Genomic DNA, 22,562 nt, shown 5'->3' with positions numbered 1-22,562 from the left:
ACCACTTTCTTTATCCATAAGAAGCAACTCCTCATCTGTGAAAGTTTTATCATAAGATTGTAGGAATTCAGTCACATCTTCAAGATCAACTTCTAATTCTACTTGCTATTTCTACAATATCTGCATTTACTTCCTCCACCAAACTTTTGAACTCCTCAAACTTATCTATGAGGGTTGAAATCAACTTCTTCCAAACTCTCATTAATGTTGATATATTGACCTCTTTCCATGAATCACGAATGTTCTTAATGGTATCTGGAATGGTGAATCCCTTCCAGAAGGTTTTCAAATTACTTTGCTCAGATTCATCAGAGGAATCACTAACTATGTCAGTTGTAGCCTTATGAAATGTATTTGTTAAATAATAAGACTTGGAAGTTTAAATTATTCCTTGATCCACGGGCTGCAGAATGGATGCTGCATTAGCAGGCATGAAAACATCAATCTCATTGTACATCTTCATCCGAGCTCTCGGGTGACCAGGTGCAATGTCAAAGAGCAGTAATATTTTGAAAGGGATCTTTTTTTTCTGAGCAGTGGGTCTCAACAGTTGGCTTAAGATATTCAGTAAACCGTGTTGTAAAAGATGTGCTGTCATCTAGGCTTTGTTGCTCCATTTACAGAGCATTGGCAGTCAATTTAGCATAATTCTTAAGGGCCCTAGGATTTTGGGAATGGAAATGAGCATTGGCTTTAACTTAAACTCACCAGGTGCATTAGCCCCTAATAAGAGAGTCAGGCTGTCTTTTCAAACTTTGAAACCAGGCATTGACTTCTCTCTAGTTATGAAAAGTTCTAAGTAGCATCTTCTTCCAATATAAGGCTATTTCATCTACATTGAAAATCTGCTGTTTAGTGTAGCCACCTTCATTAATTATCTTAGATCTTCTGGATAACTTGCTCCAGCTTCTACATCACCAGTTGATGCTTCACCTTGCACTTTTATGTTAAACCTCATCAATCTCTGCTAACTTCAAACTTCTGCAGCTTCCTTACCTCTCTCAGCCTTCACAGAATTGAAGAGAGTTAGGGCCTTGCTCTGGATTAGGATTTGGCTTAAAGGAATGTGGAGGCTGGTTTGAAACATTCCTCAGCAGATGAATGGATAAGCAAAATATGGTATACAGATACAATGGATTATTTTCAGCCTTGAAAAGGAAGGAAATCCTGTCACATGCTACACAACATGGGTGAAACTTGAGGACATTATGCTAAGTGAAATAAGCCTATCACAAAAAGACAATTACTGTATGATTCCATTTATATGAAGTGCCTGAAGTAGTAAAATTCATAGAAACAGGAAGAAGGATGGTTACCAGGGACTGGGGGTGTGGGGATGGGTGTTGTTTTGCAAGATGAAAAAGGGAGATCTGTTTCACAGCAATGTCAATATGCTTAACACTACTGAACTGTATATGTAAAATTGGTTAAGATAAAAATTATGTGTTTTTATCATATAAATAAAATGCATTAAAAAAAAAGAGAAAGAAACCTGAGCAATAGTCCTGGACTTTACTCTTTGCCTCATATTAACTCGCTACCACTATGTCAATAAAAAATAAATAGAGCTAAAAAAATATGGGCAAAGGACTGTAACAGACATTTCTCCAGAAGAGATATACAAATAGCCAACAAGTAAATAAAAAGATGTTCAATATCATTAGTCATTAGGGAAATGCAAATCAAAAACCATAATGAGGTACCACTTCACACTCACTAGGATGGCTATAATTTAAAAAGAAAATAACAAAATAAGTTTTGGCCAGGATGTGGAGAAATTGTACTTCTCATACATTGCTGGTGGGAATGTACTATGGTTCAGCTGTTGTGAAAATAGTTTGGCAGTTCTTCCAGGAGTTAAACACAGAATTACCATATGACCCAGCAATTCCACTCCTAGGTATATACCCAAAGGAATTGAAAACGGGTACTGAAACATACCAGCACTATTCACAATAGTCAAAAGTTGGAAACAGCCCAAAAGTCTATCAATGGATGAATGGATAAAAATATTGTGGTCTATACATAGTGGAAAATTATTCAATCATAAAAAAGAATGAAGTATTGATACATGCTGCAACATGATGAATTTTAAAAAATATTAGAAGCCAGACATAAAGGTCAGGTTACATATTAATTCCATTTACATGAAATATATAGAATAAATCAATCCGTAGAGACAACACAGACTGCTTGCCAGTGGCTGATAGGTGAGGTGAATGGGGAGCAATAGCTGCAATAGGTAAAGGATTTCCTTTGGGGATAATGAAAATGTTTTGGAACTAGATATGTTGTGGCCTGTATAGAATAGACCAAACCAAGTATGCTCTCAAAGGCTGTTTATTAGCCGGCGGCTGTCCTGTGCAAAGGAGCAGCCTCGAAATGCCAAGATACAAGGTTTTTAAGCCCTAAATCCCATTCTTCATTCTATCTTAAACACAAAGGTCTATTTCTCTCCTATTCACTACCTGTCAACCCACTGGTCAGGTGTGCAAGCGGGGAGTACAAAAGCAGAAAGCTTGTTGTTAGAATGTTATGTTCCTATGGGTGATTGCCTATGTTCCCATGGGCAATAGCCAGTATTCTTATGGGCGATAGCCAAACAGTAATTTTCAGCTTATATACAATTGATTATTTTTCATGCCACGCAAGCAAGCAGGGTTACGCAGGCTAAAACTGGCAGTTAGCGTATGAGCTCATTGTTACAAGTTTCATGATTAACAGAATGTAGTTAGGGGTTCCAGAAACTAGGCCTAAGGTATAGACTTCCTTTGTCCAGTTTCAGGTTTTAATTATCCTTTAACCTTTTCATATTTCAGCAGGCTATCACAGATAAAGGTGGTGTTTGCACAATATTGTGAATGTACTAAATGCCATTGAATTTCCCACTTAAAATGATTAATTTTATGTCAATTTTGCTGCAACAAAAAAATCATATACGCTTTTAAACGCATTTCACCAACATTCTATATAGTAACATCAGATGATCAAACAGGATTTAGTAGAGTCTTTCAACTTTGAATGCGAAGCAGACCTAAGCCAAAAATTTTATGATACTAAAGTGGAAAAAGGGATGTAATAACCTTGGAAAGCAAAAATTATTTTTATTTACTTGAAATGCAGTTGTTCTATCTCTTAAAAAAAAATATGTAATAGGCAATAAATGTTCTTTCTTTCCAAGTATTGATTGCGAGTGTGGGCTACAGTTAGATCACCTGAGTTCTCATTCTCCCAAGAACGTTCTGGAAGACTATCAAACGCATTGTATCTTTCCCACATCTTTCTGTACTACTAACAGTTGCAACATTGTTGATTCAAAATTTACCACATACATCCACTTCTCCCTCTGCTGGCTGGCTCCATACTACCACACTCTAATGGACTAAATCTACCAGAGCTGGGGTTATAACCATTTAAAAATATTTACTAAGCATTTATGTATTACGTGCCACGCACTTTCCTACGTTCTGAGTATATCACAGTAAAGACTTAATTTTTCATCTAGTAGAAACAGACCATGAGCAACCTATTTATGTATCGTGATTAAGTACTGTAAAATAGTGCTATACCAGAGAAGGAGAGGGATATTATTTGAGGCAGTGTGATCAGGCAAGGTTTCTCTTAGGAGGGATATCTAATCCGAAAGACCTGCATGGCATTGACCAACGGCAGTAGGTGAGTTTGGGACTGTGGAAACCTCTTAAGGCCAGTACACTTTTCAAGCTAGCGTTACAGGGTGGCGGAGGATATCATTCTGACCACAGACCGGTTACAAGACAAGCGAATGCTCGAGTATTTAAGGGAAAAATAAATCAGGTTTTTGGGGTGTCTTGCTATGAACTGCGGGAACTAGGGCGGGCAAGACACGCTCCCGAAATGAAAATCTTTCGACGGAGTCTGAAGAACAGGAAAGCCCAAGCAAGCTGAACTCCGGTCTCGCTCTCTTCCTTTGGTATTATCAAACGCAGTGTCAGAGATCCAACTGGGGCTCCGCCCTAGCCCAGGGAAACGCGGAAAACCTCAGGCAGGGAAGAGTCTAACCTTCCGAGGTAAACCTCACCCACAGATGTAGCTAACTCGCGGATTACCACAGCCCTCCACCTGACTGCTAGCTAGCTCCGCCCCCGGAAGTGCCGCCAACCCACAATTACTTCCGCTATGCCAGGCTTTTTATTTCTTTTTTAATCTCGCGAGATCTGAAAGTGCCTATGTGATCTGGGCTAGGCGGAAGTCAGGCCTCTTTTTCGTGGCGCCTCGGAGGCGGTCGGCTGCTTCAGGATGAAGGTATGAAATGGTAGCGGGTGTTGAACTAGGCTTGGGGAACGTGCATCGTACCCCAAAACACGGCGTTGCCGCAGTGGTAGCTCTCCAAAGCCTTGGCTCTAGGTAGAGAAGGGTCTGAGGTAGGAGAAAGCTCGCCCTTAATGGGGCCGGAGCTTCTTGGGAAAGTGGATGGCGAGAGATTGCTGCTGGCGCCGCGCCGTGTGGGGAGCGCCATGGTGGCGTCCTCGAACCCAGCCGAGACAGATGCGGCCCTACTGTCCATTTGGCGTCCCCTAGGTGGGGTTCCTTATTCCGAGAGGGTGAATGGCGGCAGATCACCCTTCGCCCCAACTCTTTCCGCAGGGCTTGGAAAAATGTGTCCTATTTTTAGTGCGGTGTTTCTTGCGTATAATTATGCACACGTGTTTCAGTGAATAAAATCAATATCTCAAGTTTTCTGCTGATTGTATGGAGGCGACACGAAAGGCTTTTTGCAATGGAATGCTTTTGTAGGTGGTTCTGCGGTTTTCATAAAGCTCTTTTTTTTTCCCGCCCCGCTTAAATTCTTAGTTGAACATCTCTTTCCCAGCCACTGGCTGCCAGAAGCTCATTGAAGTTGACGATGAACGAAAACTTCGTACCTTTTATGAGAAGCGTATGGCCACAGAAGTTGCTGCTGACGCCCTGGGTGAAGAATGGAAGGTAAGGGTTAACTACCGAATTGAATTGTTGCAGCTATTTAAAAAAGAGGTGGTAAACGCTGTTGGTAATTGGTATGTGTAATGGGGTTCAAACTCCAGGTTCTGTATGCTGAATTTGGGTTAGTTACTCCCAAATGTCATAAGGAAAAGCTATCACCTGGTCGGGTTATGTAGATCAAATGGGAAAGTAAACATACGTAATTGCTTTGTAAAGCAGTGGTCTCCAAAGGACATCTTTAAAAGTGCCAAGAAGGGGTGTTCTTCTTTGTTGCTTGTTGATACTTTGGTTTCTTAACAGTCTTTATCTAAACTCCTGGAGCTATTACCTCTTAGTAAAACAGGTTAGAAGTATGGCTTGATCGAAAGGAATTTGCTAATCAAACTTGGAAATTGGAAATGCAGACAAAACCGAGCGAAGAAAAATTTAAGTTTCAAATTGGTCTTAATGAACTGTGCTTAATAGAATTGAGGTTATACTTCAGTCTATTTTATAGCGTACCATTGTATTTTCCCGCAGGGTTACGTGGTTCGAATCAGCGGTGGAAACGACAAGCAAGGTTTCCCCATGAAGCAGGGTGTCTTGACCCACGGCCGTGTCCGCCTGCTACTGAGTAAGGGGCACTCCTGTTACAGACCAAGGAGGACTGGAGAAAGAAAGCGCAAATCTGTTCGGGGTTGCATTGTGGATGCCAATCTGAGTGTTCTCAACTTGGTCATTGTAAAAAAAGGTGAGGCTTATGTTCTTGCGTTGTTTTTGTTAACATTGATTTAAAGCTGATTGTCCAAGTGCTTTTTTATTTGCAGTATTCATTTTGACCAATGGAGTTGTGGGTTTTTTGTCTGTTTTTACCAATTTATAAAGAACGTATGCTGCTTTGTAAGGAAGTTGAATTAAAATGTCTTTGTTCACTTGACTCTTAGGGGAGAAAGATATTCCCGGTCTAACTGATACTACTGTGCCTCGTCGCCTGGGGCCCAAAAGAGCCAGCAGAATTCGCAAACTTTTCAATCTCTCTAAAGAAGATGATGTCCGCCAATATGTTGTGAGAAAGCCCCTAAACAAAGAAGGTAGGGAAGATTATGCAATTTAGAGCTTGCTAAAGTTTGGTAATTTGTCAGCTGGTGTTTTGTGTGCATATTGGAAGATAAAATCTGTGCCTACTGTTATGTATCTTGAGTTTTTAGGAAAATATTGGAGAGGATCAAGATATGTAGTATTAATCCTTGTTATAGACAGTGCCTTCTAGATTGTTATAATTTTTCTTGAAAATTTTTCTGAAAGTCATTGATGTGTTTATCCAAAGATAACTTACCAGACATTAAGTTCATTGCTTTTAGGTTGAAAGAATGATAGAAAATTCTAGGACTATGAATGTGCTCTAAACCCTCACACACTTGCTCATTCTTTCATATCTAGTTCTAATTTGTTTACAAAAGAAATACATGCTTTCATCAACTGAAGTTGCTTTAAATTCTAGCCCTAATTTTCATCTGTGGGGTGTGGATAGCAATAATAAGAGTTGTGAGAATTGGAAGTTAGAAAAATACTATATTTAGGATACTAGGGAACAGGTGTGGGATTTTATATTTTAATAAATATACGTTGTTAAATTAAGCAACATAACACATGAGGTTTGTGAGGATTCTGTAGTGAAATGTGTGAATGTTTAAATGGAAAAAATAATGTCAGTTCAAGTTGGATTTTCCTGATAAGTCTGAAAAAAAGGGTTTTGGTTTTCAGAACTGAGAACTTAAACCTATACTGGCATATAGTAAGTTGCTCGTTGGTCACTTATTGCAAATATGAGACACCACTTAGGTGCCAGGTACTATTTAAAGTGTTTAGGACAAAGTATAGACAAATTACCTTCATGAAACTTAACATTTTTAAAAAGTAATTGACAAATATATTGGCATTTCCCATAATCACACCTTTGGAAATAACCATCAGTGTAGTATAAGTTTGCTAGTTGACAGGTGATTATAAGATTGGTCATTTATCTCACTTTAAGCAGAACTTGAACAATTGAGCATTTAGTCTTAAGATATTCACCTTAAGTATATGTTACTTTCACAAGGTGTCCACAAACTAAAATGATTACATCTGAAAAGGCTTATGCTCTGAATCAAATCTATAATCCATAGGGTACTGGATTATAAATTAGGCTAAATGGAGATTTTTATGAAGAACATAACCACACATTTTAACAATGGTTTAGTTCCCCCTAGATTGGCAAGAAAATATAGATTCAAGCTAAATAGGACTTTAAAGCATGACAGGATAGAGATGAAGATAATGCTTTAGTTTTCAGTTCAGTTAAATATGCAGTTAATACTATTAAAATAAGGCTTCTGTGTCTTATAGTACCAAGGATATTTAATATTCTACTAAAGAAGACAATCTAATAGTGGAGGGGAAATCAAAGTAGAAAAAAGCTATGATCTTGAGCTTGACATCCAAATTTTAGGTATGGCTTAATGAACTGTCTTTTGAGAATTAAATGTCTTTTAAGGAAAACACTGGCACCTAGTAAAGTTAGTTGGTCACTTTTTGGAAGGACTTTTTCTTATATTTTAAGTTACAGAATAGTTCAAATTTGATTTAAAAGCCCTCATACAAGTTTTCATACATACTAACTCAAGTTTTGATGCACAAGGGTATTGAAGTGATAAAAGTCATTTAAATTTTTAGGTAAGAAACCTAGGACCAAAGCACCCAAGATTCAGCGTCTTGTTACTCCACGTGTCCTGCAACATAAACGTCGGCGTATTGCTCTGAAGAAACAGCGTACTAAGAAAAATAAGGAAGAGGCTGCAGAATATGCTAAACTTTTGGCCAAGAGAATGAAGGTCAGTCTAATGATTGGGATGGAGGGGAAGGAGGCAGGCCTAACTTTGGGTTTGTACTTTTTTAAGCAGGCAAATTCTGACTGTGCTTTTTTGTTTGTTTTCTTTAGGAGGCCAAAGAGAAACGCCAGGAACAGATTGCCAAGAGACGTAGACTTTCCTCTCTCAGAGCTTCTACCTCTAAGTCTGAGTCCAGTCAAAAATGAGATTTTTTTTTAAGAGTAACAAATAAATAAGACCAGACATCAAATCTCCTTTATTGACTGTTTCATTGATGGTAAAACTTTAATGGAGAGAAACTAAAGTCATAGAAAGGGGGTCGGCGGGGGAGTATTGAGTTGAGCAATCTAATGATGCATAATGTCTAAGATAATTGAAAGCCTTCAAATTTAGACTGTGATAATAGAGAAGTCCAGGACAGGGTTTCTCTTGGTATATGTGGGTGGCTCAGGAAGATTCTCAGCATACGCATTTCAGCAAGGTATGAACAATTTCCGAGAAAAATGACTAGAACTATTAATCTTTTGTACACTTTATTTTGAGGAATACAGGTTTGTTTGTTTTTTTTTAAAGATCTATACACAATACATGAAAAGTGCCCTTGTGAAGATGGACATTCGTCATATATAAAAAAGACAAATTGTTAAAAGCAGTTAATAGATACCATTTTGAAATAGTTCACAAAGCTTTTAAAACCAGTGCAAATTTACTACATTAACAAAGCTTTTCAACCCCAGTGAATTATTCATGCTTTTATTTCATACTCTGAACAGGAGTTGACCTTGTCTGTGAATGCACAAAGTATACTTTTTCTAATGGGCCATATCTAGTTTCTACAGTAACTACAATTAGAACTAACCTTTACAGACTAGGGTAAGGGTCTCAAGGCACATTAGGCTTTAAAGGTGAAGAAAAAGGGCTCTTTATTTACTGAAACATATTTTAACCACAAGTGAATAAAATTTTCAAATTTTAACATTTAGATATGTTTCCATATGAGGCCAATAATGCCTGTCTCTGGACCCTACTGTGAGAAGCAAGATCCTTAGTCAACAGTAAGAAAATCCCCACTGTTCTTAATACATGGTATTACATAACATGAAAAATCCTGACTGGCAATTGACAAATCAAATTTGAACTTAAAAAGCAAAAAGGGAAAATGTAGCATTTTGAAAAGATACCCAAAACAAGAAGGACTGACAATACAGTCAATGTGGGTAACTTAAGGCCAAAAGGCAAGTCTGGTGTATAGCCCAGAATTGTGTATTAACCTAACATGCAAACCATGAACCACCCCTGCTTTGATTTTGAGTGCAATCCCTAAAGTGGAAAGATAAGGCTGGCCTAGACTACCCTGGCAATTTTGGCAGATTTAAGATGGAGAACTTTTTAAAAAGGGATGTTTTCAAGAGTTAGTGTTTCAAAAACGTCCAATCTTGTATTAACTGGTATGTACCAAAAAAGAAGTAAAAGCAACAACTGAATATCCCAAAGTTATGAGGGACTTATGCTCATTAGTTAACTCGTTAACCATGCAGGATGTTATAATCAACCTACAAAATGCAGCTAAAGTTATATTAGACTCAAATCCAAAACCAGAATATGGTTTTGGACTAAACAATCTAGACTCAATATGAAAGACTGATTTCGGAAGTTATAAAGGATTTACGTTTCATACTATGTACTATACTGATTCAGGATCTGTGGTAGGAGCTAAAAAAGGCCTTTAAGCAATAATTTTACCACAAATTAGCCCCTATTTCTAAATAACTGTAGCAGGCTAAGATTTCCAATATGTAATGGCTATTTAGAATGTTACAGTTATTAGAAAACTCATAATTTGATAATATAGGCAAATGTCCTTAAATGTTTGGGATTTTTTTTTAGTGGGTAGTTCTTTGGTAAGTTGACTACAAAGAAATGGAAAAACAATATTGGAATTCTAAAGATGACAAAAGATCATATACACTTCAGGAGCTTTTAAAATTAGGCACAGCAAACTTGAATTTTTCCTTTCAATGCTGATTTTTTTAAGGGCAATTTTTAAAATGTTGGGGCAATAAGTGTTATGCATTAAAACTAGTACCAAGTCAAGCTGCAAAAATATATACTCAGTACAAAAGATCCATTTTTTAAGGTGATGAGGATTGTACATAATTTCTGGTAAGTTCTTCCATGTTGCACTTTCACAATAAATTGAAACTAGATTTCTGCATAGGTCAAATTACCCCTGAAATGTTGAAAGACTCATACAGTAACAGTATGTAAAAGATTATATACCAGGTGGAAAAGATTTGTGCTGTTAACTACCTGCAAAAAAAATTTTTTTTGTATCAACTGATTTTGTCATCTGCATAATTACTATAAAAGTGCACACACAACCACTGGCTTTTTAAACCATGCAGAGTTAAGGCAATCTTACTGTTCCTAAGGGATGTTTCTAAGAAAGGCATGATAATGTCAGTGAGGCATGTGAGGTCATGATTTTCTTAAACCTACTGGCAACAAGCTCAATAACCTTTAAAGTTTTAAGACTTAATTGATTCATTCTAAAAAACAGTATTTACAAATGCACAAATAAGCATAAAAATCTATTATACAAGAATAAAACTGCAGTGCAAGTTTATCCCACAGGTTTTTAAAAGTGACTAACAGCAACCATTTACTGTGCCTGAACAATTTCAGATCCAAAGACATCACAAGCATTTTAAGCATGTTTTACTTTTGTGAGACTTATGAAGCTAATTTCATTTAAACTGACTGGCTCATTTATTCCAATTTTAAAGCTGTTCTATATTAACATGGTACTGGGAAGAAGATGGAAGTAACTGGATATTCAAGATACAATCCATTAAGGAAAGTAATACTTAATATGAAGGATTAAGATACAAAACAAAGTCAGAGACAAGGTATTTGTCATCAGATTTTAGGTAATTTTGAGATTAATGACTACAGATGAGTTAAGTAGTAGTCATTTAATAGACCCCTTTCAGAAAATTGCAACATGCAATCTAAGAATTTTAATAAATATAATATGGCTGTACATACACATACCTACACAGCCACACATATATACACACATACACAAGAGTTGCTTTTATAACAGATATTTGTTTTGGGGTTAGGCAAATTTACATTAATTTGCCATTCCCCAAACCCAATAGCTTCACATATAAACAAAATGCCAAGGATGATTATGGTTTCTCATTATCAAACTACTACAAATACTGAGAAATCCAAACAATTTTCAGCAGAGGCAAACACTTCAGAAGTTGCAAATTTTCAATTCAATAAACCCTGGGGCATTTTAATGTCATTTTTACATTGTGAGATGATTCAGTATGAATTACATTTCATTATATATTATCTCAAGAGTTATTTCATTTCAGTTTTCACCAATTCTTAGCATTTGGAACAAACCTTGAATGTTTCCACACTGAATCTATTCCCCTAGCTTTATGTGTCAGAAACCTAGTGAATCTCTTGTTTAAATGACAGGCGCTCCAAAACACTTCCTGCACCATTCCACACTGACACTTGGAGGAACATCGATTTTCTGTAATTTTTCAAGGATCTCTGAAGACAGACTATTGTATGCAAGTCCATATTCGTTATCAAAAGCCTCTGAAAGACATTTTCAAAAATGCAGTTTGATTTGTTAAAGAAAACAAAGCCATCCATTTAAAAATGGTAGTCAAATCATTTTATATAAAAATTTAAACTGCATATTCAGAAGTAGAAATCTTTCTAAAGGCAAGTAAAGTATTTACCCATACCAGTCCCAATTTTTTAAATTACTTTAGAAATAGAACTAAGAACCTCCTTTAGTAATCCCTAATTAACCAACTTACCAATATCAATATTCTCTCTTCCAAGAGATACTAATGATAAGAAGAGGATTTCTCTGTATAAACTCCTATAAAACAAATATTTTAAAGTTAATGGGCGAGAGCATAAAAACACATATATGAAGTTTTTTTAAATGGTAAAAAAGATTAAGTTCTGTGATCTAGTTACTAACGTACCTATGTCAGTGTCCTGGTTTTGATATTGTACTACAGTTACATTAGATGTCCCCCTTGGGGGAAGCTGGGTTAAGGATACACTGAATTTGTACTATTTTTGCAACATCCTGTGAATAACTATTTCAAATTAAAAAATTAAAAGTTAATGGGCATAAGCTTTACCCCAAAAACGGCTTATTTTAACTTTATTATAATTTTTAACAATATAACAAGTGTTCTAACTCTAATTTTTAATTAAAACTTATAAAAGCAGAGTCTTCTCTCATCTTTTGCTACTTGACAAAATAATAGATTAATTTCTAAGGAGTTTAAAACCCTTGGAGACAAACAGTGTGAAAGAATGTGGTCTCTACTATCTAATCCAAAAGTAAAGGATTAGTCACCTTCATCTGGTGTGTAAGCATAAAAATGTCACAAGTGAAACCTTAAGAATGAGCTTCATGGCTCAGTTGTTAAAAATGAGAGGACAACTTAAGAAATGGTTTTTGAGTATTTACATCAAACAAAAAATTAGATAGCAATGCTGATTCTGATAATGCTCCATGTGCTTTTCTTTAGTAGCTTCCGAAGCCATAACAGGTCACTTCTAATATTCTTTCCCTGTCCTTACACTACAGATGCTTGAAACTACCCGCTCTTTAGATTATGGAGGCAGTCATCTCTACCTCAATTGCTCAGATTACAAAAAGATCATCCATTTTTGTCATCAATTCTTGCACTAAGCTTTTCTGAAGCTTCCACTGCAGAACTGACTTACGCTAACTGACGCTGGGATGATACTGATCCAAGCATATTAAAAGACAATGGTGAGGATCAGAATAGCTCCATGTCCTTTGTAATTCACTGCTTTGATCACTTTCCCAAAGTGTTTTCTACTCCTAAACTTGTTTTTATTTACATTCTATAAGAAAAGATGTGTGGATATGACAGCCTGAACAAGTAGTACATATGTATATATCAATGTTAACAAATTCATAGACGGTATCTAGCGAACAGCAGTATTGTTTCCCAAAGATTCAGTACACGTTATTTATGGATGAATTACCTACAATTTAAGCTACCCCACAGACACTTTTATTACGGTTATGCTCAAATATGAATTTATACATTTTGGTAGCACTTTCTAAAAAATCTTATGTTCTACACTGAGTATGTGTTTCTTTTATAACTAGAGATATTTCTTTAAAAAATTTTTTAAACATGACATTATTTTGAGTGGAAATACTGGATTATTACCTTTGTCTTTTCTTGTCTGGCTTCATTTGCTGTAAAAGCAGGTTGATGGGTTTAAGAACATTATTATGTTGAATACTCTGCCTGATGGTTTCTACTAAAGTGCTGGTTGCTTGTTGTTCCTCTGACAGGGGCGATAGTTTCTTTTCAGAATCTAATAATAAGAACACAGTAATTAAGAATATGTTTATCCACTAATTATTAAAAAAGTTTTTTCCAGAGTTGTAGCATTTTCTAGTTTTCTATTCAACATCACCTCTCCCTTACCAGTAAAATTATGTGACGTGACCAGTTAAAAAATATTTTTCCTGCTTTCTTCAGATAGGAGAGACCTGTCCCTTTGTTCTTTCCTTGAACTTAGGGTTTTGTGCTTGACACTGGGAATATGACAGCTTATAATCCAGCAGCCATCTTGTGACCATGAAACGGCCTTTACTGATGTTAAAGCAGATACAACAGAAGGAGCATGGGTCCCTGCTGACAGCAGAGTTGCCTACCCAGTCTTGGAGTGTCTAATTCATAACTTCTTTATGTGAGAGAATAATTTTTATGTTTAAACTTGTTATTTTCTATTAAATAGAGCAGAGTACAATCCTAACTGATACAAGGCTAATTTTAGAATTATTAAGAACATTTATACAGATTTCACAGATTACAAAAGTACTTTAGTGGTATACTGGAACTAAACCATACTAGCATTAAAAGTATACAAAATCAACAAGGTGTGCTTGGCCCAGAAAAAAAGAGAAAAGGTTTAATGCTGCAGGTAATTCCAGCAGCCATACAATTTTACTTACAACCACATTAGTTGAGATGGGAATATGTATCCAATAACTCTCCAGGCTGCCTCATTCTAAGTGCCTGTTTAAAGCAAGCTGTTGTATTTTTCATACAACCCAGCCCCTTAAAGGCAACTAGTAATACTTCATTTGTGTTCAACCAAAGAAACAGCAAAATTCTCTGTTACAATACATGAGGCTCTTCTGCCTGCTAAATGATTACCTTGGAATAGATTTGATTTTCATGCTATGTTGTGATTTTAAAGCCTAACCCGAATATAAGAGACAACTTCGCAGTCTCTCCTTTAATTGAATTTTTAAAAATAACCCCTTTATTGAGATACAATTCTGAAACCATTCAATTCATCCATTTAAACTGTACAACTCAATAGCTTCTACTATATTCACAGAGCTGAGCGATCATCACCACAATCAACTTTAGAACATTTTTATCACCAAAAGAAACCTCCTATCAGCAATTACTCCTCTGTCTTCCCAACCCCTCAGCCCTATGCAACCTCCAATCTACACTGTCTCTACAGATGTGCCTATTCTGTATATTTCATACAAATAAAATTATACTTTGTGCTCTTTTGTGACTGGCTTCTTTATGATGTTTTTAAATTCATCTATGTTGTAGCATGCATCACTGTTCATTACTTTCTACTGCCAAATATTATATACCATACTTTATCCATTCATCAGTGGTTGCTTCCACTGCTTGGCTATTAAGAAAAATGCAGCTAAGTTTTTAGGTGGATGTATATTTTTGCTTGGGTATTATCTTAAAGAGCTTAAGCAACCATCGTGTCATATGGTAACTGTTTATAATTTTGAGGAACTGTGAAACTGTTTCCCAAAGCAGCTGCACTACTTTTTATTCCAGTCAGCAGTGTATTAGGGTTCCCATTTCTTTATATCCTCACCAACACTTGTTAGTATCTCTCCTTTTGATTACAGCCAATCTAATGAATGTGAAGTGGTATCTCTTTGTGATTTTGATGTGCATGTCCTTGACATGTAGTGATATTGAGCATCTTTCATTTGCTTTTGGCCATTTTTACATCTTCTCTGGAGAACTGTCTATTCAGATCCTGCTAAGGTCTGAATGTTTGTGTCTCCCCCAAATTCATATGTTGCGAAGACCCTAATGCCCACTGGCATTGAGAGACAAGGCCTTTGGGAGGTACTAAGGTCATGAGGGCAGAGTCCTCATGAACGGGTTAGTGCCCTTTAGAAAAAGGGCATAGAAGAGATACTTCACCCCTTCTGCCATGTGATCATATAACAAGAAGTGTGCAATCTGGAAGAGGGCCCTCAACTAACCATTCTAGCACCATTGGACTTCCAGCCTTTAGAACTGTGAGAAATTAACTTGTTTATAAGCTACCTAGTCTGTAGTACTTTGTTACAGCAGCCCGAATGGACTAAGATCCTTTGCTCATTTTTTAAATGGGTTGTCTTTTATTATTGAGTTGTAAGAACTCTTTCTATATTCTCAGCACAAAACTCTTTTAAGATACCTTTCTCTATTCTATTCTGTGGGTTGACATTGCACTTTTTAGATGGTTTATTTTTCACCATAGAAGTTTTTAAGTCAAATTTATATATTTTTCCTTTTGAGCGCTACAGTTTAGCTCTTACATTTGGGTCAATGATACATTTTGAGTTCATTTTTATGTATGATTTAAGGAAACAATCCAACTTTCTCTTTTTGCATGTTTCTCCAATTGTCCCAGCACCATTTCTTGAAAAGACTGTTTTTTACTCATTGAATGGTCTTGGAACTCTTGCCAAAAGGCAATTTACTGTATATGTAAGGGTTTCTTTTTGGAACCTCAACTCTATTCCACTGACCCATACGTCTATCCCTATGCAGTATCCCACCTCCTTGATTACTGTAGCTTTGTATTAAGTTCTCAAACTGAGCAGTATGAGTCCTACAACTATGTTCTTCTTTTTCAAGATTATTTTGGCTATTCTGGGTCGCCTGAATATCCATACGATTTTTAGGACAGGCTTGTCAGCACTTCTAAAATTACTCTTCTACTATGTAGAATTTACTCTCCAAATACCTAACCAAATTGGTATATGACCAAAAAATCACAGGCACAAAAAATACTCTTCAACTCACATGGAAACCAGTCATAGTTAAATGGATCAATACAACAGCAAATCAATTTGAACTAAAATTGAAAGAATCTTGAAAAGATACTAAAAATGGATGAAATATGTTTAAATAATGCAAAAGAATTTGTTTCTTCTCCTTAATTCTAGTTACCCCCCCACCCCGCCCCCGTAGTCCATTCTTCTTTATTGCTAAATAGTATTCTATCATATGGATAACTTGTACCATGATTTGTTTATTCATTCACTGTGGAGACATTTGGGTTATTTTCAATTTTTATGTCTTTTACTTACTAAAATTTCTCCATGAGACATACAGAGGTTCTCCTGGTTCCTGATGAAGGTTGATATTATCCCATAAAAGCTGAATATACACAAGTTTGCTATCCTGGGACAGAGATGACAGAGGAAGCTAAGAAAGATCAGTAAAAGTATTAGTACCTCAAGCAAAATAATTTGGACCAAGCAAAACTTGATTATATAAAAAGGATGAGTTCTTTCAAAGCTCTGGACCAAAAGTTCTGAGCAGCAAAATTTTTAATTTTTATTTAGATCTGATGATAAATGTTATTATTTTCTGAAATGCAGGTTTTTCATTCTAAATCTCAAGAATGGGAATTACAACTTGGTAACTAGCACAGTGGCTACATGAAAGATTAATTGCCATCATAACAAATCTTAAGAGAAAGTGCAACTGTTTCTACCATCTTGTTGTATTGACCTCTACTTAAAATATTTAAATGAGTCAAAATAGAGTTTGTAATATTGTAAGATTGTGTTGTGCCCCTGGTGTATGTCTGGGGTGTGAGGTGTCTTTCAATATTCAATATCATAAAATAAAGTAACTTGAGTTGCTCACTGTCTCCAGTGGGATCAGAAACCCTAGTACAAGCAAAGTGAGTGCTTTAGCCCCAGACAAAGCCAGACTGTGATCTTGTCTATCACTTACTAGGTATGTGATCTTGCAAAAACTACTTAACTTCTCTAATTTTTAATTATGTCATCTGAAAATATGGAAGAGTCCTTTAAAATAAGGTCATTATGAGAATGTCAGCTAGAAACATGATAGTTCAGAAGAAAAGCTACCTTTTCTAGCCACTCTTGCAACTAGAAATGACCATATAAGTTCCGGCCAAATGGATAAATATGAAAATATTATGGGCAATTCCAGGAACTGTCCCTAAAGAAAGAAGACATACTTTTCTCCATCCATTTTTCTCCTTACTGCTAGCTGGAAAGTGGATGTGATAGCTTAGAAGTAGAGTCAGTCATCTTGGACCAGGTGTAGAACTTGGAAAGGGAGATCACATACAGCTAAGCAAGACAACAGGATCATCTTAGGTCCCTAACATTGTCCCATCTCTGGACCACCTACCCAAACTTTTAAGGGAGAAATAACTACATCTTAAGCCACATTACACAAATTATTGTATAATTTCTGTTACTTGAAGTTAAGCCTCGTCCTAACCAACACCAATATAATATAAGTGTAAAATTTGGTACCCTACCTGAATACCTCCATTACAATGTTCAGATGAGAGGATAAGTCCTGGCAAATTACTAGGAAGGTCCAAACGTCTGAAATACCATACGAGGTTCCAGAAAATGATTGGATGTTGATTGATGAAAGAGGATGTGTGAATCACCTGATCACCTTCATTTTCTAGCAAAGATTCAAGTTCTTTACGAAGTACTAGAGGACTCAAGTAAGGCACAGAAACAGGGGGAGGATTGGGTCTTTTTCCTAAAGGATCCTTAAAAAAATAATACAAAATAGTATCTATTTAATTCTGTATGTTTAAGAGTACTTCTCAATTAGATTATACCTCTCTATCCTTTCAAAATTAGTTATCTCAGGGCTATTGCTACATGCAGTAGAACACCCTAATGAAAACCCAAAAATAGAAAAAATACTTAATCATAAATACCGTTAGGTTAAATAATTTTAAAAGAAAATTAATAATCCATATAATAGACCCTATTTTAAACATGATAGAGTTTCTCTATAATGCTGATAAGACCAATGGCCTATTATGTAAGATTGATTTTTCCTTATCAATTTTTTTAATAAGAAATGTTTGCATTTAGATGTTTTATGATGATGATATCAAGAAAATCTGTGACTTTTCTTTGGAAAATCAAACAGAAGACCTGAGAGAAGTTTCTCTTTATACACGTATTCCGCATAATAAAGAAGATAACAGAATTAGACTACCATCATTTTATAAGCTTAAAATGAATAACTTGATCTAGGCATTGAGGCATTAATAGTTACTAACCTCATAAAGATAGTTCATGTCTCCTACTGGAGAAATATATCACCTCTGATGAAGTTGTCTTACAAAAATAAACAAACGAATGAAACAAAAACAAAAACAAAACCTGAATCTGACTAAGCTTTTAGCTACTACTAACAATATACAGAGTTATAATCAACAAATATACTGCAAGGGGAAAAAACAGGGTATACAGATTTAGAAAGACCAAAAAACAGATCAACCAACTGCAGTGCAGGGACCTTATTTGATCCTGATTGCTCAAACTACAAAACACAAATACCTGACATTTTTGAGACAATTAGAAATTTGAACAAAGACTGAATAATTTGATGTTATCTGTTATTTTTTGGTCTTTTAGTGGCATTGTATTTTTAAGAGTCCTTATATTTTGGAGATGCATTCCGAAACATTTACAAATGAAATATATCATGTTTGAAATTTTCTTCCAAATAATGTCGAAAGAAGTGAGTGAATGAGGGTATAAACAAAAGAAGAATGGCCATAAATTAAAAATTAGTGAATCTAGATGATGGGTCAAGGGGCTCATTTACGTACTCTACTATTTTCGTACATACTTGAAATTTTAAAAAGTTCTTAGTTTATGAAAAATTCTTACCACTTTTTATGTCATTAAAATAAATCTTCTACAGAAGAATTACGTCCTGCTCTAATACTTACATGAATACACAATATAATTATTGTTACATACCACGACTTCCTGCAGACTGTTTGGAAGACTAACTGTTGAAATGCCATGAAATGGTCGCTGGGAAAGATCAATATTTTGCAAAGGACCTCCAACACTGTGACTTCGAGTCAAAGATACATTCCGCTTTGCTAAACTATTAGGCACAGGTGAAATTTTCATAGTTTGAACATCTCCACTGGCTTTCTTTATTTCATCACTTTAAAAAAAAAGAAATGCTCTGTTTGTTCTGTAAAACAATTTGAATCCGTTGAGCTAGAGAGTATTTTCTACAATGAATTTTAAGTCTACTGCATATATCTGAGAAGAGTCAGTACTGGCGTATAAGACTACTTCAGGCATTTTTGTAAAACTAGTCAAAAGAACAGGATAGAGTGGATGACTCTGGTGAAGGGCGAAGAGGATGTATAGTAAATAACAGGTATTATTTTAAAAAGATTAAATGCCCATTCAGTTGCTTTATTCAAACATTATTTCATAAGTTAAATAAAATCACCTAGAAGTAACTATACTGCATGTAAATAATTAGTCCCTGACAAGTATGTAATCTCTACCATGCCATGATCCGCCTAAAGAGACCAGATCTTACTTTTTTATTTTTAGTGTTTAGCATAATGCTTACATGCTCTCAATAAATGTTTGATTCAATAAATATTTAAGAGTAAAATAAAGAGTATACCTCACAGTAAAGAGAATTTGGAAACTGGCAATGACTACGCTAAAGGGGAAAATACTTTTTACTGGTTGAGAAGTTCATTTTGTAAAAGATACCATAAAACATTAAACAAAGTTTCAAAAATGGTTTATCATCAGATTCATTCATTAGGTATTTAAACAATATACAGTAGTAAAAAGTTAAGGTTAAATTTTTAAAATGCCAGAACTTATAAGAGTCAGGTAATCTTTAAGATCGAATTTTTACAAGAATATCCAATTTCTTATGAGTTCTCTATACTCTATGATACCTTGATTCAACTACAGAGCTCGTTTCTTCAGTTATCGTCTGGTTATGTTTAGAAAAATCCATAAAGTTGATCAAGTCAGGTTCTGCTGAACTGGATACAGGTTTGTGCTCCAAAGGTTCACTTGCCAATGGAATGCTGCCACTTTGTAAACTGTCACCAGAGGTACTTGGTTTTAGGAAAAAGCTAAATATGGAACAGTACAAAAAAAAAAAAAAATTGAAAAATCCTAAAGTCCTCTAAAGTTCATATTTAGAATCACTTTATGGTAAAGCAGTCATAATACATTATACAATCCATAAAAGTACTGCCTATTTCAAATACACACTCACCCACCTCACTCTCTCCCCCTTCCCCTCCCTCTTCTGCTTTCATTCCTGCCCTCCTGTCCTAAACTATTCAAATGAAAAGGTCTAGAGGAGATCATCAGAGTTCATTTTAAGATCCCTTTAATTTTTGAGAACCATTAAATAAAGCTATGAAGATGAAAAGCAAAATATTTCATTAATTTTCTCAGTTAAAAAAAGAGCATGAACAGCATCATTTTAGCATGTATTAACCTATAATTGTTTATAATGCCTCTTTTTCTCCCTTATAAAATCTCCATTTTGTTTTCAGTCATTTCCTCTCCTATTTATTATTTTATTGTCAGCCCTCACATTGACGATGTGAGGGCTGGGCCTTGTAAGGAACAGTGAGAGAACTTTCGGAGATAAAAGTAATGTTCTACATCTTGATAAGGGTTTGATTCTGCACAAGTGTATGTATTTACTGTTTAAATGGTAATTTATTGTATACCAACTTTTTCTTTTAAAAAGAGAAAACCTAAAATGCTGAATTCTAGTTGATATGTATCTGAAGTCTGGGGAAGAAGTGTATTAAGGTCTACATATTATTATAAATGAATAAAAATATAAAATGAATTCATGGATGAATAGAGAGATAAATAGATAATAAAGCAAGTATAGTAAAATGTTAATTATACAATATCGCAGTGGATATTTGGATGTCACTGGAAAAAATCTTTAAACTTGATTGTAAGTTTGAAATTTTCCATAACAATATGTTAGGGAGGAAAAATCAATAATGTTCTTTTATATCCAATTAGAACTATAAAATGAGATACCACAATAGCTTAAGAAACACAATTAACTCAATAAAAAAAGTACAAGACTTATGGAGAATTCAAAAGGACATAAAAATTTTTTTTAAAATAGATATACTGTTTTATAAGCTATATAAATGTCTAACCAATGTACTGTATACTTGAGACATATATTTTACAGTGTATTACATCACTGTAATGATAATAACAAAAAACTGGAAGCAACTGAAGTATCCAACACTAGGATAATGAGATAAGTAAAATGAGGTATTAACTTCCTGTAGGAGAAAAGAAAAAAACCAGCTTTACATACAGAAACTCAGATAAATTTAACACTGAGTAAAAAAAAAATAGAGATTTTTAGCATTATTCCAATTATGTAAGTTTAATGTGATAATCCTGCAAAATAACATATTTTATGAGAATATATATTCAAGGATATACCACAAACAGCACAATGTCTTTATTGAATAAAGGAATGAGTGGGAATGGGTAGGGTGAGGAAGATAATAAAGGAGGGCCCTTGCACAAACCATTGATAGTGTCAGGAATTAAAGTATGATTTCACTCAGCATCACATATGAAGCTAAAAGGAAAAATAGAGGAAACACCTAAACAACTGGATATTTTTTAAAAAACAGCTAAAAATAGATAATAATATGAAGTATACTTCCTCCATAAAACAAATATAATGTTCAGTATAATTACTTAGGTCAGCATACAGTTACCAAACTCGAAATTACTTAATGACTGATTATAGATGAGCTACTCTCCTTCCCACTGCTTAGAATTTGGTCATTTCACTGTACAGAACACCATCATAAAGGGGCAACAAGTTAAGAAGAGTTCAAGGCACCCCTCATATATACTTTTTTTTTTCCTTCTAGAAGACATAATTAAGATCACTGAGGCAGAAAGTTTAAAATAATGACTAACATAGAGTTTTAAAATAAAGTTTAAAATAATGACTAACACAGAGTTTTAAAATAAAGTTTAAAATAATGACTAACATAGAGTTTTAAAATAAAGTTTAAAATAATGACTAACATAGAGTTTTCAATCATCTATCAAGTTTAGCTCCAGGAATTAACTGCTACTGATAATCGTAAAGTTAAATAAAATGGGAAAGTCATCTACTACATTACTAGTATTTTCTACTCAAATAGTGAAAGTGAAGGAGGAAGGATACCTGGAGCATACCATGACTATTTCACTCCTCCCCCAGGAGTCATGCCTTTGGGGGTGGGGGGGCACTTACCTCTTAAGGGAGTTTTTATAATATAATACTAACCTTGCGGAGCCTCTTAAGTCTTTAAATTCTACATTGAGAAGAGGCAAAAAGTTGCTTTTACAGAATGGACAGGTTGTATTCAAATTTGAATCATCTGCCGTCCATCCAGCCATTATTTCTTCATCATAAACTAAAGCTCCACAAGCTCTGCACTGTGAACAACTTGACATCAAAACCTAAGAACAGAAAAGTGCAGACACTGAAAACCTCCACAGTGACAATCTTAACAAACCACTCTCTTGAG

At 35.2% G+C, this 22,562-nt stretch overlaps 2 protein-coding genes across 5 annotated transcripts in view; one reads left to right on the top strand and one right to left on the bottom strand.

Moving 5' to 3' along the window:
- The first annotated feature begins 4,141 nt into the window (after positions 1-4,141).
- On the top strand, positions 4,142-8,065 carry RPS6 (ribosomal protein S6). The gene is made up of 6 exons (XM_011365348.2): positions 4,142-4,284; positions 4,834-4,965; positions 5,482-5,692; positions 5,886-6,032; positions 7,657-7,814; positions 7,922-8,065. Exons 1-6 carry the CDS (start codon positions 4,279-4,281, stop codon positions 8,015-8,017), a joined length of 750 nt encoding a protein of 249 aa, XP_011363650.1. The 5' UTR covers positions 4,142-4,278; the 3' UTR covers positions 8,018-8,065.
- Positions 8,066-8,327: 262 nt separating this feature from the next.
- Positions 8,328-22,562, bottom strand: part of DENND4C (DENN domain containing 4C) — an 87,322-nt gene continuing 73,087 nt past the window's right edge. For 2 of the 4 annotated variants that reach the window (XM_011365347.2, XM_023533717.1), the window contains 8 exons: positions 22,319-22,494; positions 19,926-20,108; positions 18,964-19,159; positions 17,484-17,729; positions 16,270-16,387; positions 13,073-13,223; positions 11,663-11,727; positions 11,091-11,435 (listed from right to left, as the gene is read on the bottom strand). In XM_011365347.2, the coding sequence (XP_011363649.1) occupies positions 11,299-11,435; positions 11,663-11,727; positions 13,073-13,223; positions 16,270-16,387; positions 17,484-17,729; positions 18,964-19,159; positions 19,926-20,108; positions 22,319-22,494 (1,272 nt within the window). In that variant the 3' untranslated portion in view covers positions 11,091-11,298. Of the gene's footprint in view, positions 11,436-11,662; positions 11,728-13,072; positions 13,224-16,269; positions 16,388-17,483; positions 17,730-18,963; positions 19,160-19,925; positions 20,109-21,294; positions 21,306-21,560; positions 21,614-22,318; positions 22,495-22,562 lie in introns of those variants that run through there. The other 2 variants (XM_023533716.1, XM_023533718.1) reach the window with 2 other exon arrangements.

This window comes from Pteropus vampyrus, unplaced genomic scaffold (assembly GCF_000151845.1).
Source record: "Pteropus vampyrus isolate Shadow unplaced genomic scaffold, Pvam_2.0 Scaffold109, whole genome shotgun sequence".
Taxonomy (NCBI): domain Eukaryota; kingdom Metazoa; phylum Chordata; class Mammalia; order Chiroptera; family Pteropodidae; genus Pteropus; species Pteropus vampyrus.
Note: the sequence above shows the minus strand (reverse complement) of the source record. Positions and strands in the feature narration are given on the sequence as shown.